Source organism: Acromyrmex echinatior, chromosome 5, assembly GCF_024713525.1.
Source record: "Acromyrmex echinatior isolate Ae372 chromosome 5, ASM2471352v2, whole genome shotgun sequence".
In the NCBI taxonomy this organism is placed as follows: Eukaryota; Metazoa; Arthropoda; class Insecta; order Hymenoptera; family Formicidae; genus Acromyrmex; species Acromyrmex echinatior.
The window spans coordinates 4,299,020-4,315,787 of NC_141856.1; the positions used below are offsets into that span (position 1 = coordinate 4,299,020).

Consider the following 16,768-nt stretch of genomic DNA (forward strand, 5'->3'; position numbering starts at 1 on the left):
TAATTGAGTGAGCCCTCATTGTTATTGGTGTATTCTTTTAGATCATCCAATCAGCATTTTATATCTGGAAGAATACATCAATAGAAGCGAGCACTCATTCAACTGTTGAGTCCACTGAACGCAGCTATTGTGCTTCGTAAGAATATGTTTGTACAGTAAAGAGAACTTAATCACATGTTTATTATGAACTTAATAACTGTTTTGCCAACAAAACGATTTTAAATATTCCTTAAAAAAACATATGGACATAATAGATATATGGACTGTACATTATCTCATCTTATAGAGAAAGAACGATATTATTGAAATAAGAATTAAGGTCCATTAAAATAATTATGTAAGAATTGTAGAAAATTGATTACTCGAATGTAAAAACATTTTGCAGCATTGCTCATCACGCTTAAGTTTCCTACATACAGGTGGGAGTTGGCTAATTATACCTCCATTGTATTTTCTAAACGAAACATTTTTTTAAAGATGACGATGTCACGATAATGACAGATGTGTAGTATGGATTAAGTAATATGGATTAAGTACTGTCATTTTTGTTTTGCTTTGAGCCATTTGTTTGCAACATTTAACATTGATTTTGTTCGGTGTCTGATTTAAGTTTTCGTACAATTTGCCTAAAATATTGACATTATCAGTATAAGGTGAATTATAATGTACTACAGGGTTATAATTGATATTTAAACTCTTTTCGAGTATAGGATCAAATTAACAAAATATTTGTAAGTTATGTTGTGTTGGCAAATTTGTAAAAATAGAGAAAATGGGGTAAATTTGTTGCTAGTCTTTATATTGTATTAACATTTAAGCTAAAACAATATACATATTTTTTTTTTATAATATTAAATTTGAATAGCTGAATAATACTTGTCACTAGTTTTTATATTATATCTAAATTTAAAATAAAATAATATATTAAGATTGAATAATTAAATAATACTTTTGTAATTTTGATATTTGCATAAGAAAAAATATATTTGTATTGAGTCTTTTTAAGATAATTTATTAAAAATTATTTATAAATATTATTTGTTGGATTTTAAGAAAATTTAAATCTTTCTTTGTAAAAACTAATTATTATTACAAGTACGATTTAGGAATCCAATGTTACAATTTAACGATCCGATCTCCAAAGCGTACTTAAAGCTTTTTTAAAAATTTTATTTTAAACAATAATTCAATATTTATTTCTGTAAAAATATTGTTTGTTTTATTATCAATAAACCAAAGTTAAATGTAAGTACAGAAATATTCTGATTAATAATTTTATTACAATTTTATTTAAATGTGACTAATAAGGAAAATTATTTCGCGACACTTCAAAAAATCTGGGAGGAGACGAATAAGAAATACATTCTTATTCATCTCTTCCCTGCTGGCAGTGAATTTTAGAACACAGCCGAAAATGACTGACAACTTCATGGAAATGCCCAGCCTATATCTATTACATCTATGAAAAAACTAAATTCTTATTTGTTTACTAATATTTCTAAAATTATGACAAATATCATATGTTATATGCAACAAATATGTTATATGTAAAATTTTATAATTCCTTAAAATATGTATATGTGTGTATATATAATTTAAAGAGAATATTTGTAAATAATAAAAATTTTTATAATTTTTATAATTTTTATTGCGATGTTAAGAATTTCTGCAAAATAATATTCCAATTCGCGGAACGCAAACGAAGACAGAAGATTTAAAATTTATTTGTCTTGAAATATAAGAAATGTAAGAAAAAGAGTTGAAAATAACTCATTTTATAAATCATACATAATAAATGGAAATGTTAACAAATATTTTCTAGTAAAGTTAGTTACACGACACAAGATTCTTCTTATTATCTCAGAAAACTTAAATTTCAGATTTGCCTCTAATTTTGTATAATCTGCTTAGGGAATTACGCATGAATTTTCAGATCGTCGCTTAAAGCATGTTAAATTCGTTCGATCTAATACGAGTTTAACTTAGATAACGCAATTACATGTGGGACATGCGACGTTCGTCTTGCATTCCTGCTCGGTATGAGGACGTTCCGCGAGGTCGCAGTCCCTGGAGATGGCACCAACACCATCTCTGCATTCGATCGTCCTCGTCCGTATTCCGGTGCCACAGGTCACGGAGCACTGCATAAATAAAAAGTTAAAATGCACACTTCGCGTAGAATTGCAATAAGTTGCGATGTGGGCCGATAAAAAGCGAGGAATAATGCAAGCGCGATTTATAAAAATTATAGTGGCGATATTCACACTTAAAGAGATAAATTATATCAATATTTATTTGAATAAATTAGTAGAAACATTTAATGACATAGTAATATAAAATATGTAATATAATAATATATGTATAATATAGTTGTAATTTAATAATACGAATCATATGTATGTGCAAAGGTAACATAAATATAAGAAACGTTAAAAGGAAAAACAGTAAATATGAGTAAATATGAGTATACAATATGATAATTGATGCGCGAATAAAATACTACAGTTATATAATTAATTGGAAATAAAAATTTAAATTATTCCCAAGGAGAACAAGAAAATCAAAATAATGTTAATTTGACGTCATATTGATCTCAGATGATTTAAGAATGACTTTATATTAGGTGTTGGAATTAATTCGTAGCGTTTTTAATGAAAGAATGTTATTTATTTCACATGAGCATTAAAAAATACATTAATGAAAGTACTTCCCATCACTTGTAAAACGCTACGAATTAATTCCAACACCTAATATATAAAGTCTGAGATCGAGATTTTTATCATGACTAAAAATGACATAAATTCGGCCAATATAACGTCAAATTGACATTATTTTGATTTTCTTGTTCTCTTTGGGTTTAATAACTTTGATTTTTTTTGAAGTCATTCTCATCAGTTTACAATTGGCATTTTACAGTAAGATGTTATTGATATCTGTTAAGGGGATCCTAAAGCTTCTTGTTTTACCGATTAAATCATGTAATTTTTGTATAATAAATACTTTTTTTCTCTTTCATTGATTCGAAAATCCTTTTCTAGAATTAAAGTATACACGCATTAATACATGTCTGGAAAGTGGAATTTATTCCGAGAATAAAAAATTTCAAAATTGATATATTTTTTTATCATTTCTTATGCTGATTTTACAATGAGTCGGTAGTTGGTAATCCTAAGTCTTATCAGTGAGTTATCAATAGCCAACTTGTACAACCGACGTTGATTGGTCAATTTCATCGATTGAGACTAAGACTTCCGACTACAGACTTATTGTAGAATCAGCATTAGTGTAACATGGCGTTTCAGCTGTCAAGTCGTGATAACATTTGCTATGAAAGTTTTGCAACCTACGTACGAAATAGTGATTCCCATGTAGTTTACACGAACAAACAATGTCGAGTTCTTAGAATTAGACTTAGATGTTTTATCGCGACAAATTTATTATACGAAAATTAACACGAATATATAACTGCATGTATCATAGGTTGCGTGAGATATCGATGTATTGATATACAATATAAAGACATATCGATATGCGGCGCGACTTCTGGCGACTTCGTCGGAGTTCGAGTTTCGTTTTAGGAACTTCTTAATGTCGATTTGGAGATGGAAGATTGTTGTTAGATAAACGTTATCAAAAATTACATAACTATGTAGTTACAGGTCCTAAAATAATTAGGAAATGGAAGTAATTCATTACTTGTAACGAAGTTACAGTTACACGTTACTTTTTTGGTAACTTTACTGGTAATGGCTTTTTTTCTTTAGTAACTAACGGTAACAAAGTTACATTTTTTTGATAACAGTAATAAATTTTACAATTACTTTTATCGTTACTCTGCACATTTATGGCCACAGCATAGACTGTCGCATAACATATAATGCATAGTGCATAAGAGAATCAACCAATAAAAATTCTTTTTTCATGGAATAAGATAAAAGAAAAGATTAGTTGATTCGCATTATGCATTATGCAAGAGTCTGTGCCGCAGCCATATATTGGGTCATCTAAAAAGTATCCGCGGTTTTTTGTCACTAGATGTGTATTGATGGTCATATATCTAGTGACAAAGTACCGTGGATACTTTTTAGATGACCCAATATTAAATACGATTGGACACAAGCCACTCATAGTGCTTAAAACTAGAAAGTCCCTAGGCCCGTCCGTTGTAATTGGTGGTCGTCGATTCTAAAAATGTAACGAAAAGTAATGAAGTTACTTTTTCAAGTAACGGTAACTGTTACTAACGAGTTATCTTTAAAAGTCGGTAACTAGTAACTTGTTACTTTTTCTACTTAGTAAGAGGCTCCGCACAATAAAAAGAACAGAGAACAAAGAATAAGAATAAGAATTTCAACCTATCAGAAACTATGTATTCCATTACATGATTTCTGATAGGTTGAAATTCTTATTCTCTCTTCCCTATTCCTTTTATTGTGCGGAGCCCTAACTTATTATACTTTTAAAAAATAACTTTCCAATCCCTGAAAATAATTTAGTGGACATATATTTCACTTCAGGGAGCTTATTACGGTTCTTTATAAAGTAAAAATTACAAAAATGAACAAACTCACTAGATGACCAATGACATTATAAATATTCTAGTAAATTCAGTCACTTCTTAATTTTTATCTCGTTTCAAGAACCGTAATAAGCCCTCAGGTCAATATTTAAAATAAAATTTCGGTCCGTAATATAAAAAATGTGGTAGATATATGTATATAAGGTGTATTAAGAAATATGAAATATTGGGTCATCTAAAAAGTATCCGCGGTACTTTGTCACTAGATATATGACCATCAACGCATATCTAGTGACAAAAAACCGCGGATACTTTTTAGATGACCCAATAAATATAAGACATGTTTATTGTGAATATTCGATTGCCCTGTTCAAACATTTTATCAATATTTTTTATAATTTGATAAAAGATACAAAATAAAATAGTTTATAATTTGTAATTCATTTTCCATTTTAGTGAGAAAACAAAGCACAAAATGTCCGTTTGACAAGGATAAATCAGAGAACGAAATTCGTAACTGCGCTTTACTCTGAAAGTAAGGAAAGATGCAATCGGAACTATCCGCAGCACATTAACGACGTGACATTTTCGCATGAAATACTTTCCAAGGTGGACTAATGTCGAGGCGCAGTCTAATTTAAAATTCCAGATTGCCATTTTCGTATTTCAGAAAAGTCGAAAAGTCTTATTCGAAGTATGTTGCACCTACAAAGTTTCTCGTTCGCAGACCTGCAAAGAATGGCGAGAAAGGAATAAGAAAAAAGTAATGAGATAGATGGATCAAGGAAAAGAAATCGAGAGAAAGAGGGGGTAGAGGGAGAGGGGATTGGGCGGGGGAGAACGGTCAGAAGAGAGAGGTGGGGGAGGAAAGCAGGGACAAGAGGGAGAGAGGAAGGGCAAGGGGAGAGGGGAGGAAGAGGATAAGGAAGGGGGAGGCGAGGCAGGGAAGGAGAGGGAGGGAATGAGAGGGGAGGGAGAAGTGGGAGGGATAGAGGGATGAATGGGGGAGGGGGAAGATAGAGAGGAGGGGGAGAGGGAGGAGATAGAGGGGAGGGGGGGGGGTAGAGAGGAGGGGTGAGGGAGATGGGGAGAGGGAAAGGGAGGAGGGGCGAGAGAGAGCGAGAACAAGAGGGGGAGGGAGGGGTGGGAGGGGTGGAGGGGGGAGGGTAGGGGGAGGGGGTGAAGGAGCTCGGACGTGAGAGCTATCATTCAGAAAGATGGAAAAGTGATACAAAAGGCAAAGCGGAAACCTACTCGACTTAGGTTCCGTCTTCCCCCACTTCCTACCTCTTTTCAATTTTATCCCGTTTCTCATTCTGGATTCTTCACTTTTCTTCCATCCTTCATCTCGCTCCGTCTGTCTTTGCTTTTCACGGTCGGAACCATATAACTCGGAAAGAGTCTCGATAGCGAGGGGAAGTGCTTTAAGAAGCCTTGTGCTTTCAGTTCAATATTTGCATGGCTCCCAGTTGCTCACAAAAGAGAGAAATCTATCAATTCCTGTCTTCTAGCGGCGCTTCCCCCCACTCCGCTTCGGATGAAATCATTACGTGCCACGCTGACGGGCATGGAGCCTTTATGTATCGCTACTAGGAAGAAACGCCATTCTGGGATGTTGTTCGGTTCTCGAAAGTGGATGGGGACGGATTATATTGTGTATCGATCAGAAATGAAGCGCCGTAAATCATGAATGGACTGCACACACTTTTGCGTGTACATGACTAGGAAAATTTACCCGTTTTACTTGGTATTCCGCACTCATTAATCTGTGTGCGAATGAACGTAATGGGATATCCGGATAGTGATTCGTTTGTTCGTGCAAATAAATAGCATTCTTTGAAAGATACAGATATATGATAGTGCAATGTGCGTTTATATCTATCAATTCCAGTGCAAATATACTCATTATAATTGCAATACATTTTATTCTCTGAAGTCAATCATCTTTAAAAAAGCATCGGGGGCAAGATCGCATAATTTTATTATAATCAAAATCGATCTACATAAAACAGATACATGGTTTTGCAGAAATATTAAAAAATTTAACTAGATACATATCTAAATATAATTTTGTTAAACCATTAATATAATTATGTAGAATATTCAAACTGCTACCAAAAATCAAAATTTTTTGCAGTACTGCTGAATTTTGTAAGTAATTATTCTGATGATCACGCATAATTATTTTCAGATCTGTATCAAGCTAAATTTGTAAATACTTCACTAAAATCGCTCCTTCTATGTACATTTATTAAAAATGTCAGTATATTACAGTTTTTTAATATTATATTATAGATATAAATTTTATTGTAACTTAAATTTTAAAGGAAAATCCTGTATTATGATATAAATTTCTAATATAAAATAGTGAGACTTCTGCTACACTAATAGGCGTTATCTGTTGATTTCACTACGAAATTATTGCTCTTGATTTAAAATCTATTTGTTATTAGAAAATTCATTATTAGATCCTATATGTAGTCGTTCCGAAAAAAGATTTGTAAAATTGGACTGCTATTTGCAAGTTTCCTTAAACTGAGTCTCTAAACCTTGTTTATTATAAAATAAATAAATATTTATTATAAATTCCGCATGCAGTTATAGAGTAAGATCATATTAATAAGAAAATACGAGATATGTTGTTCTTAATTGTAAAGAGGTAAGATTTAATGATCGTGAAACTGCCAAATGTAAGACTCATAATATGATATATTCAAAATACTACTAATAGGGTAAAACAGAGATTACAGACTCTTACATAACGTATAACGTAATGCATAAGAAAATGTCAATCAAAGTCTTCCGTCCCCTTCTTTTCCATGAAATAATGAACTTTGATTGGTTGAATTTCTTATGTTTTATGTATTATGCGTAAGAAATTTAACCAATCTGAGTTCTTTATTTCATGGAAAGGAAAGAAACGAAGGACGTTGATTGATACATTTTCTTATATATTACGTGTTATGTGTTATGCAAGAGTTTGTGCTCCTCGCTTTAAGATTGCCAAAATTGCACCACTTTTTACATAAAGACTTATAACTTAGAAATTATGAAGAATATTCTTAAATTTTTTTAAGTATAATAAACTGCACTTTTTTCATTTCTTATGTAATTTTTTAATAAATTTTTTTGCATTATTATAACGTTTCAAATGAGGATTTTTTTCAGTATAGTGCAATTTAGGCAACAAGGAAACCTGTTGCCTAAATCGCATCATATTAATATTCCTAAAGCATAATAATTCAAAAATATTATTGTAAAAAATTATATGAGTAAAGGAAAAAATTTTATTATGCTGTTAAAAAATTAAGAATATATTTTTTATAATTTCCGAAACACATAATAATTTCAGAAGAAATAATTTAAGAACTAATTTAAGGAATTATTTTTAAACAAAATAAACATTTCGTAGGTTTACAATATACATTTTTATATAATAAAAATATAAAAAATGTAAAAATATTAGACAATATGCAATTTAAAATCTTAGATTGTAGTGCGATTAAAAAAAAAATACATTATGGTGCGATTTAGGAAACTAGAGCATTTTGTAAACTATTATTTATTTAACTTATAAACACAAATGTAAAGCAAATTATATAAACTTTTCTTCTGTTAATTTAATTTTAATAATATTTTAATCACGATAAATAATCGAGACTTAGATTATTTATCGTGATTAGACTTTCTGTAATTCTGCTATGAAATACGTTGAAAAATAGTAACGCTATCACGATTTTTCTATTTACATAAGTAACAATACTCCTATTGCGTTTCATGTCACGAGTGTAACGCAGCAACGTTGCAATAAGAAAGTATGTGAGTACAATAATTGAATTTTGAAGCGAGGTAGTGCGATTTAGGAGGTATGCGATTTCAGTAATTTTATCCTATATATTAAGAGTGTACTAAGGTTTGAGGGTTTTTTTCTCAAAAACTGATTTATTTAAATAACATATCATGTAATTATTTAATAACTGTTGTACTAGGTGGGGTGAAAAGTAACCTCCTTGGGAATGAAAAAAATTTTTTTCTTATGCAGAATCTCGCCCAAAATATGGCGTGTTCGCTCAGTACTAATCTTTGTAGCATCTGCTAGCTCGCGCACCTTCACTTTCCGGTCAGCCAACACCATTTCATGTATTTTTTTGACATTTTCCTCGGTAACCGCATCGGAGGGCCTGCCGCTGCGGACTTCATCGGTAGTGGAGTTGCGGCCATCACGAAACTCTCGAAACCAATATTTGACGGTGTAATTTGACGGAGTATTGGCCACATAATATTTATCCAACTTTTCTTTTGTTTCCTTCGCCGTTTTGCCTCTCAAAAAATAATGTTTTATGAGAGAACGAAAATCATTTTCGCAAACACGTCAACAACAATCAGCTCTCAAAACAAAACTAAGGGCAGTATCGCACTGCCACTTGGCATGTCTGCCTAAATATGAACGGACTACAAGGCACCATAAACTTTTTTGCAGTAGTGGCGCATTCTGGCGATCAAGGAGGTTACTTTTCACCCCATCTAGTATAATCAACATTTAATTCTCTGGCAAATTCTGAAGTGGATTGTTGAATTTTTGTCCAATAATACTTGCAAATCTGCATTTTTCAGCTTTTGTCAATTAACATTTTTTAATCGACAAAAACCAATATTCACATGTCATAATTGATGGAGCAACATCACCATAAGTTTCTATCAAAATTCTATGATCTTAGCCGCCATTTTCTTCTAATTAAAAAATAAAAACAACGCGCATATCGAAAATGCTATTTAGCAAGCTTTATTTTTTATTAAATGATGTAAATGATGGCATGATGTTTATTGCGTTTATTATTAGTAAATGACTAAATATTATGGAATAATATTAAAGCATTAAGAAATAATAGCTGTGATTGTCTTCAACAATATTGACATTAGTGCCATCTCTTGTAAAATCCTCAAAACTAAATCACACTCCTAATATGAGATAATTTATGTTTCTATGTTCGAATGACGTTGTTAGAATATGGAGATTATTGTTAAAAGAGAGCAAACATCATATTAAAGTTAGGAATAGATACATATGAAATTACATTGCGTGTTTATGCTGGGTACACATTACGCTGGGAATATTAAGTATAAGTAAGTTTGTGGTTATTGCAAAGAAACTTCTCCATTATATTTGTATTTTAGAAACATTAAATAAAGTTTTCTAATTTCAATACTGATGTATTTTGTATTTCATTAATGATTTCTCATAGGCCACTTCATATTAGAAGCATAATTTTTCGATTTTGCATATAGCTTTTTTTTGTATTAGGTGTTGGAATTAATTCGTAGCGTTTTACAAGTGATGGGAAGTACTTTCATTAATGTATTTTTTAATGCTCATGTGAAATAAATAACATTCTTTCATTAAAAAACGCTACGAATTAATTCCAACACCTAATATTTTTTCTGATTAAAAAAAAACATTTACATTAAATTTTACATTTCAATCTTAAAGCTTATTAAACTTCTTTCAAAATGACCTGTTACATTTTCAAATTCTACCCATAGATTTCTTACAAAATAAACTCGTTATTTCATAATAAGGCACTCTGCTCCTCTGTCGTATTATAATTTTATTATTATTTATAGATAAATTTTATTTATTGTAATTAAAATTTTGTGAAATTTTTATATTAAAATTTGTAAAATGTATAAATTATATTACTAATTATATAGTTATATTTTAGAGGAATACGAATCAAGCATTTGCAAAGTCGAATCGAATCGAATCAAATTTATAACAATATGTTGAAAATGAATTGAATCGAATCTGAACTCTTTATGCCAAATCGAATTCTTTTGATTCGAAAACGAATCGAATCAAATCAAATTTTTACATACTGATATCAACTAAAAAAATTAAAAAATTAATAATATGTTATAAATGTATTAAAAAAAATATTTTTTGGTCATATCTGTATGCTGAAAATGAGTCGACAATAATGAGTGAGTAAGAGAGAGAGAGAGAGAGAGAGAGGGAGAGGGGGGAGAGAGAGCGGGGGAGGGGAGAGAGAGAGAGAGAGAGATCGCGGAAGACGGACAATCTCTCTCCCATTACATCATTGAATGGAAAAAGATAAAAATGGTCATCTTCCACGGTCCCTCTTATTTTTATCGATCATTTTGACACATCGCGCAGTCCATTCTCTATGTCTTTGGTATATATTGAAACACGGCCATAGATTGCGTAGTCAGAAAGATGAAAATATCTAATAGAGTCCAATGATAACTGACGCGTGAATAAGCGTACGCGCATGCACGAAGATTGATATGCGCTGATACAAGATTGGTGACAAGAAATACAGGGAAGGACAGCGAGAGGCGAGTGATTCACAAACCATTGATGATTTGAAATTTCGAATTTATCGGTTTCGAATCTTTTAGATCCGAAAACGAATCGAATCGAATCACTGTTATTCGATTCGATTCGATTCGATTCGAATTCGAACTAATTCACACACCTTTATTATATTTCCAATGAAGTAGTACGTATTATTAATTAAGATTTTATTATTATCTGATACCGGGATTTTTCAAATTTATTTTGCCTAAATAGATTGAAAAAGAAAAAAAGGAATAACTTGAAAAGTTTCATACATGAGACAATCTAATATCAGTATTATAGTATATGATCAGTAAAATATTGCGCCTTACACGTTGCAGATACCGCAATAAATACACATCTAGTGCAACGGGCCGCATTTAGCGACCTCATGAATAAAGCATGACATCTACATTCCGCAGGGAAGTTGCGGAGATTTTTCCTTTCACGTGTCTGCCAAGAAACTTTAGTTCGCTCAAGAGACGGGAAGCGTTCACGAAAACTCGTACGAACGCCATTCTTTATTGTTATCTTCCTGAACGTTCATCGTCATGTCCTTATTTATGCAACAAGGTTCTTTGCATTCTCGAGGATCATGAGAGACTATTTTATACAGCGGGAATTCGCAATGTGTAAATGAACGCGAATACAATTTGCGAATATCTTCAAATACAGAAGTTTGTTTCCAGGAATAAATATTTTTTCGCAACATTCCTTCTAACTTTTGATACTCCTATATCCGCGTCTTTTAAAGTTTTTCTATATTTTATATAATGATTAGAAATACAATCACGGAGTAATAGAAAAGAGTAAAATCTCTGCAGTTTATTATGGTCTCCGTAGCGGCACAAAATTCGTGGCGCTTCTGACTTCATTGCAACCTCGTTTATTCGATTGCAACATTATCGAAGTAAGAATAACGCAAGTTAAAAATAATTCAGTGAAAAATAAAAATTAAATATCATGGTAAAAAGATGCTGTACTGTATTAATTTGTATCAATAGGCAAATAAGTGTAAAGGAAAAAAGAAAAGTTTTTTTCAAAGCACCGAAGATTATAATTTTAAAAGTTTGTAAGGTAATTGTTGAGTTTAGCCTCTTCATTTCCAATGTTAATAAAATTAGATTTTGTTAATAAAATTATATTTAAATTCATTCAACACGTTTTTGCACGAAATGATGATGAAGATAATTCTAGCAAAAGAAATGTCGTTCTGTCCTGTGGATCGAGGTATTAATCATTTAAGTTGACGACTATTCAAGTTAGGAAATCTATCATATCGATGGCATAGACTGATATAAAGGGACATGAATACATATAAATGAGACTAGAATAAATATTTTCTGCATCGATTTTTAAGAGGATGGCTGAAACTAAACAATTATCTTCGATTCTTTCATTTCTGCAATTTAAATATTTGTGTCACGGAAAACGATCAGGTCTTCGGTTATAAGCGCCACTACCGGCGAAAAAAAATTGGGAACCGTATTTCGAATGAAAAGACTATGGAGATTTTACTCTTTTCTACTATTTGGTGAATATCCTTAATAATCTGAGATTATATTTACAGATGCATACATAGTATGCAATCATATATAGTATGTAAATATAATAGATTATTAAGGGAGAAATGTTCGATATTTGTAATTATAATTGATTAAATATTTATGGTTAAAAGCTTTGTTACGTCCAAACTCCAATTATATGTGTAGATAGGTTTAGAGGAAGAAGGAATAAGAAGGATGAAGCATGGAACGAGCAGACGCTTTGTCTCACATGCATCCGCGGGAAGGGGATGGAACGAGTTGAACACATCTTTTATAGCTCTGGAATATGCGTCAACGTCCTGAAAGGACGTTATAACACCTGTTTCCAACGATGCGAACGTCGGTCCGAATTTTGAGTCAAAGAACTTAATAATTCGGGACCGGACCATACGCAATCTCTGATGAGAGATGAAAGTCGGTACGAGATTTTATGATTCTAAAATGAATAGAGATTGATGAACGTCATATTAAAAGTATTCTTGTTTATTATTAACCAAAATTTCTTAGTATCATATAGTATACAGCATTTTAAAGTAAACGTATCTGTTTTTACGACTAACATATTATAAGAGAAATCTAATCTTTTAACAAGAGTCATGCATTATCAGTTGCATCTCTCTCTGCATTAGTAACTATTATTTTAACATGTTATTAGAGTAAGCTAGTATTCTTGAATAATTTTGTATTTTTAATTCATCTTATTGTAGTATTATTTATTTTTATAAACTAATTACTATGAGTTGTTGTATATTATGAAACGCGTAGCTTAGATCATTAATCGCAGAATTGCAAATTAATTATATGAAAAACTGGTATATATGTTTTTGTTAAAGTTAAATCATGGGTGAGCGTGAGTTTGCCGTATGCGCACGCGCGTACGACTCTCTCTCTCTCTCTCTCTCTCTCTCTCTCTCTCTCTCTCTCTCTCTCTCTCTCTCTCTCCCTCCCCCTCTCCCCCCCTCTCTCTCTGTGTGTGTGTGTGTGTGTGTGTGTGCGCGCGCGCGTGTGTGTGAACGAAGAGATGATATAGGAATTAGTTCATTTTGTGAATTATATATGAAGGAAGGGAGGAAAAAATTATAAAAGAAATTTACGAGAACGTAAATAGGAGATAAGAGACGGGTGATCGCGGGAGGAATACTGGGATGTGAACATGAGATAGCTGGCCAGTTATGGCATTTCAAATTTCTTGTGGGTTAAAATAATCGGAACCGATTATGTGGGCATCTAATGGAGAGGTTGTGTTACACAGAAATATGTAATTAAGGATTAATTAAGGATTCAAAAGAATCATCGGGATGAATGAGGAATTCGTTTTGCGATGGAGAAGCGGGAAACTCTTTCTATGCTCGATGTCGAGTCAATCGGTGACAATGATCGAGGTGATGGAGGGATGGATTGAATAGAAGAGTCGGGAGCTGGAGGTGGGGATATTAGGGAAGATTCGCTCCGTCAGAGCGTCCGAAAACGCGGATGATGGAGATCGAGGAGGAGGTGAAGGAGAAAGAGGAGGTATCGCCTCTAATCTTAGTAATCTTAGTAATCGTAGTCTTAGTTAACAGGTAGAGCCAACGGTGGCGGAGACAATGCGTTCTCGGCTAAGTGATTCTAATTCCAAGAAGTCTCAAGGTATTTCTGGTACGCTTGGTCCAGGAGTCTTCGCGCTTCACGGTAGGCTCAGTTTCTAAGCCAACCCTTGTGGGGGCGGTTTAAGCGTAGCACTATGATTTTACGTTGGATTAGGCTTTGCGGTGAATATACAGATAAATTAAGAGGGACTTATTGCTATTCAGCAGGTTTTGGCTTTCGAAAATGATTGTCGGAGGTCCGATCTCTGTGACTATAAGACTCTAAGATCCTCGGATTTATCCTTGGTGATAAAAAGTGGTCTCAGCTGGATGTCTCGTGAATGTTTGGACCCAAGGGAAGGGTTGATCCAGCGATTTGGAGGCTTCGTGAGTCACTCAACAGTATCGCGAATAAGATCGCTTGAATGAACTGATCGCACCACTAGAATCTGGTCGCGAACCAGCAGAGTTTCATGTCGTAGATAGAATTTGACTGTCTGATGGAAACTGACTGTCTGTTTGCGAAGGGCCTCTTTTTTATATTCGCAAGTTAGTAACACTGCGTGCAGGCCTCGAGTATGTTACTGGTCTAATTTAGGATTAGGATTAATCGATTGTGAAATGGGATAGTGGGATATGTGTCTAAAACAACTTTCGTTATTGACCATTTGCCGGATGTTCAATAATTTAGAGCCACATGTGCCATTTATTACAGACAACTCCTGTTCCAGTTTGTAATCCTTAATTTATTTACTTCTGTTCTTCGAGATAAAGTTCTTCTATTTGACACTTAGTTCAAATATTTAATCCAATAACTTCGTCCCGAGTAGATTATTAGTCTAAAAAGGCGAATGTTATTTGGCTCGCTACTATTGTAACTTCCTATGGTAGAAATAGATGGTCTACCGATATTACTTGTTAATAACTTATGGTGATGACGAAAATTCTAATCGAAGAAAAGAACTGTTGAGTCTGGACGTAATAGCTTCATTTTTATAATTATAATATTATTGCTAATTATATATATATTATTGCTACATTAGTAATAAAAACTATGTTTATAGTTTATAGTTTTACAAAAAATATATATAACTCGCACTAACTATAAATTATATTTAAATTATAATAATAGAGAGAGTAACCATTTTGTTCTCTCAATGCACATATTAAAAATGTATTAAATCACTGTAAAAAATAACTGAAACTAGAAATTTATATATACTTTCCTAAAAATAAACGTTATATAAAGTGTATCTTAAATTATGTCCATTAATTATATAATGCTATTCTTAATAAAAACTGAGTCGAAAAGTCTTTTACCATTTTGCAATTTTCGCAATGTCTAAACTTTTTTTTAGTTACCCAATGAGCAAAATGCGTTTAAAAATTGCGACGTATAAGACAACATTAAGATATCTTTAAAAAACATTTTCAAAATATTTCTCAAAGAACACTGAAATATATCTTAAAATTGTCTTACAAATAGATTTTATTCGTTTATTCGGCAATTTTTAGAAATTAATATTTCATTAACTATATATTGCAAAAATTGCAAAATGGAAGATTTTTCGATTCAGTTTTTTATTAGGAATACACTGCATGATTAGTGAGCATTATTTAAGATATACACTGTATATATATATATTTAAAGCGTTAACATTTGGCCTTCTAAAATGCCATACGGTTTGGCGTTTGATGCACATAACCTCAAAAATCAGTAGTGTTCACGATGGCAATAACAAAAGAGCATATTCGATTTTCCATTCACTTCGCGTTTCATCTGAAGAAAAATGCTGCTGAAGCCACTGCAATGATTTGTGCTGCATATGGAGAGAATGCTGTAAGTCATGCTACATGTAAAAGACGGTATCAAAAGTTTCGCCAAGGAGATTTCAGTCTTAAAGATGAATCGCGTGCTGGACGCCCTGAAAAGATTGAAACGGACGAATTGCAAGCACTGCTGGATATAAACTCTGCGCAAACTGAAAAGGAGCTTGCAGAACAGCTTGGCGTTACGCAGCAAGCCATTTCCGTATGATTACATACGATGGGAAAGGTTCAGAAGGAAGGCAGATGGGTTCCGCATGAATTGTCCGAAGACAACAAAAATCGACGGCGTGACACTGCACTCACTTTACTTTCAAAGTTCCGGAAAAAAGATTTTCTGCACAAAATCATTACAGGCGATGAAAAGTGGATTCTTTATGATAACCCTAAACGTAGAAAATCATGGGTTGATCCTGGTCAACCTTCGACATCGACGCCAAAGCCCAATATCCACGCCAAGAAGGTTTTGCTCTGTATCTGGTGGGATTGGAAGGGTGTGTTGTACTATGAGTTGTTACAACCGGGTGAAACAGTCACGGCAGACCGCTACCAACAACAATTGACCAATTTGAGCGATGCATTAGAAGAAAAGAGGCCATTTACTGGCCAAGGACGTCGTAAAGTGATCTTGCTTCATGACAATGCTCGACCTCATGTTGCGAAAGCGACTCAGGACCATATCTTTGCGTTAGGCTGGGAACTTCTTCCGCACGCGGCGTATAGCCCAGACATGGCGCCTTCCGATTACTACCTATTCCGGTCGCTGCAACATCATTTGGCTGATACACATTTCGTGAGATTAGAAGAGATACGAAAATGCATTGATGACTTTATCGCTTCGAAGCCGGTGAGTTTCTATCGTCAAGGAATTCGCAAGCTCCCCGAAATATGACAAAAGGTCGTTGATGCAAACGGAGAATATTTCGCTGATTAATATTTTTTCGTTTGTTTT

General features: G+C 33.0%; 1 protein-coding gene across 3 annotated transcripts in view; it reads right to left on the bottom strand.

Moving 5' to 3' along the window:
* nolo (ADAMTS-like no long nerve cord) overlaps window positions 1-16,768 on the bottom strand; it is a 529,289-nt gene that overhangs the window by 52,513 nt on the left and 460,008 nt on the right. For all 3 annotated transcript variants that reach the window (XR_015545180.1, XM_087406490.1, XM_011068727.2), the window contains exon 10: window positions 2,000-2,141. Coding sequence is in view for 2 of the 3 variants with exons in the window: in XM_087406490.1 (XP_087262616.1) it covers window positions 2,000-2,141 (142 nt within the window). In the remaining variant the exon portion in view is untranslated. The remainder of the gene's footprint in view (window positions 1-1,999; window positions 2,142-16,768) is intronic.